This window comes from Asparagus officinalis, unplaced genomic scaffold, assembly GCF_001876935.1.
Source record: "Asparagus officinalis unplaced genomic scaffold, Aspof.V1 AsparagusV1_Un3739, whole genome shotgun sequence".
In the NCBI taxonomy this organism is placed as follows: Eukaryota; Viridiplantae; Streptophyta; class Magnoliopsida; order Asparagales; family Asparagaceae; genus Asparagus; species Asparagus officinalis.
The window spans coordinates 1-1,469 of record NW_017975998.1 but is presented as its reverse complement, the minus strand read 5'-3'; the positions used below and the strand labels follow the sequence as shown (position 1 = coordinate 1,469).

At 39.1% G+C, this 1,469-nt stretch overlaps 1 protein-coding gene across 1 annotated transcript; it reads left to right on the top strand.

Annotated features, from left to right (window-relative positions):
- Nucleotides 1–63: 63 nt before the first annotated feature.
- On the top strand, nt 64–1,417 carry LOC109828696 (deoxyhypusine synthase-like). The gene is made up of 2 exons (XM_020395636.1): nt 64–433; nt 520–1,417. The coding sequence occupies exons 1-2, from the start codon at nt 230–232 to the stop codon at nt 721–723; spliced, it is 408 nt and encodes a 135-aa protein (XP_020251225.1). The 5' UTR covers nt 64–229; the 3' UTR covers nt 724–1,417.
- The last annotated feature ends 52 nt before the right edge of the window (nt 1,418–1,469 follow it).

Below are 1,469 nucleotides of genomic sequence, written 5' to 3'. Positions count from 1 at the left end.
TGGACAACAACTTTCCAAGTTGTGTCATAAATACACAACTTTACCAATAACAACCAAACAGCCCCTAAAAGTGAAATTGATGAGGTGAACAACAACTTTCTAAGTTGTGTCATAAATACACAACTTTACCAACAACAACCAAACAGCCCCTTAACCCGAGCGAGCTCCCACTTGCTATTTAAAAGCCCCCCGCGGTCTCCCAAACCCCCAAACCCCGAATTTCTCAACAATGGAAGACGGGAACAAAACCCTAGATGCCGTTCGCTCTGTGCTCTTCAAAGAATCCGAAACCCTAGAAGGCAAGAACTTCCCCAGAATCAACGGCTACGATTTCAACAAGGGAGTGGATCTCGCGGGCCTCATCTTCTCCATGGCCTCCACCGGGTTCCAAGCCTCCAATCTCGGCGACGCCATCCAAGTCGTAAATCAAATGGTAAGAAAAAACAACAATTGAATTTTTTTTCGGTGAATTGATATTAAAGTTCCTCTTTTTTGTTTTTTGGCTCCAATGTGGTGAAGTTAGATTGGAGGCTGTCTCATGAAGAACCAGCTGAAGATTGCAGTGAGGAGGAGAGGGATCCAAGCTACAGAGAGTCTATAAAATGCAAGATATTTTTGGGGTTTACATCGATTCTGATATCTTCTGGGGTTAGGGAGATCATTCGGTTTCTCGTTGAGCATCGGATGGTGAGTGGACTTACTCTATGGGTTTTTATGTTTTGATTTTTGTTGCCCACAGATTGTTTGAAATAATCTAAGTTATTTGAGTTTTGAATAGAGTGCCAGTTGAAGGTTAAAGATCTGGATGTTGAAGCTTAATGCTGAGTGTGATATGGTCAGATGACAGTGCAAGTTGTAACTAGTTTGTGATGTGTAGTTTGAAAAGTCTTTAGCTGTCTGTAGATTTCTCATATAACAGAAAAGTTTGATTTTAAGAGTAAGGGGTTGTGAACTATCTCCGGCACTTGAAAATACGAACACAAAATCCATTGACAGACAGAAATATATACAAGTTTTTTGAAAAATGACCAAACTCATCATCAAAGAACAACCAAAAACATCATTCCAACTATCCTTGTTCTTGGAGTGGTTTTTCTGTGTGGTAAAACAAACCAATTCCTTGAGTATCCTTGTCTAAGACGATCATATTTAACTAGAAGCGACATGTTTTTTGTGAACCTTCTCCTTAACCTGAATAGAGGTTCATAGTGAATCTAGTGCAGATGAGGATGTTGAGCCTAAGTTCCTATAGTGCAATTTTCACTTTAACTGAATATAGAGACATGGACTTGTGAGGTCAAATCAAAAAAATGTGTAAGAAGCTTAGTTAATTCTAAGATGTAGATCCGTGAAATACCACACACTTTTGCCTGTATTCTTCTTGTGAGTTTGTAGTTGTGAAAAAAGTGGATCCCAATGTCAGCTTTCATCACTTTCAATTGTTTGTTTGTAGTTGTGAAAATAGTGTA

Coding starts and splice junctions, on each gene's coding strand:
- LOC109828696 (XM_020395636.1), top strand. CDS start 230: ATGGAAGACGGGAACAAAACCCTAGATGCCGTTCGCTCTGTGCTCTTC. Junction 434..519: donor TCCAAGTCGTAAATCAAATG/GTAAGAAAAAAC, acceptor AATGTGGTGAAG/TTAGATTGGAGGCTGTCTCA.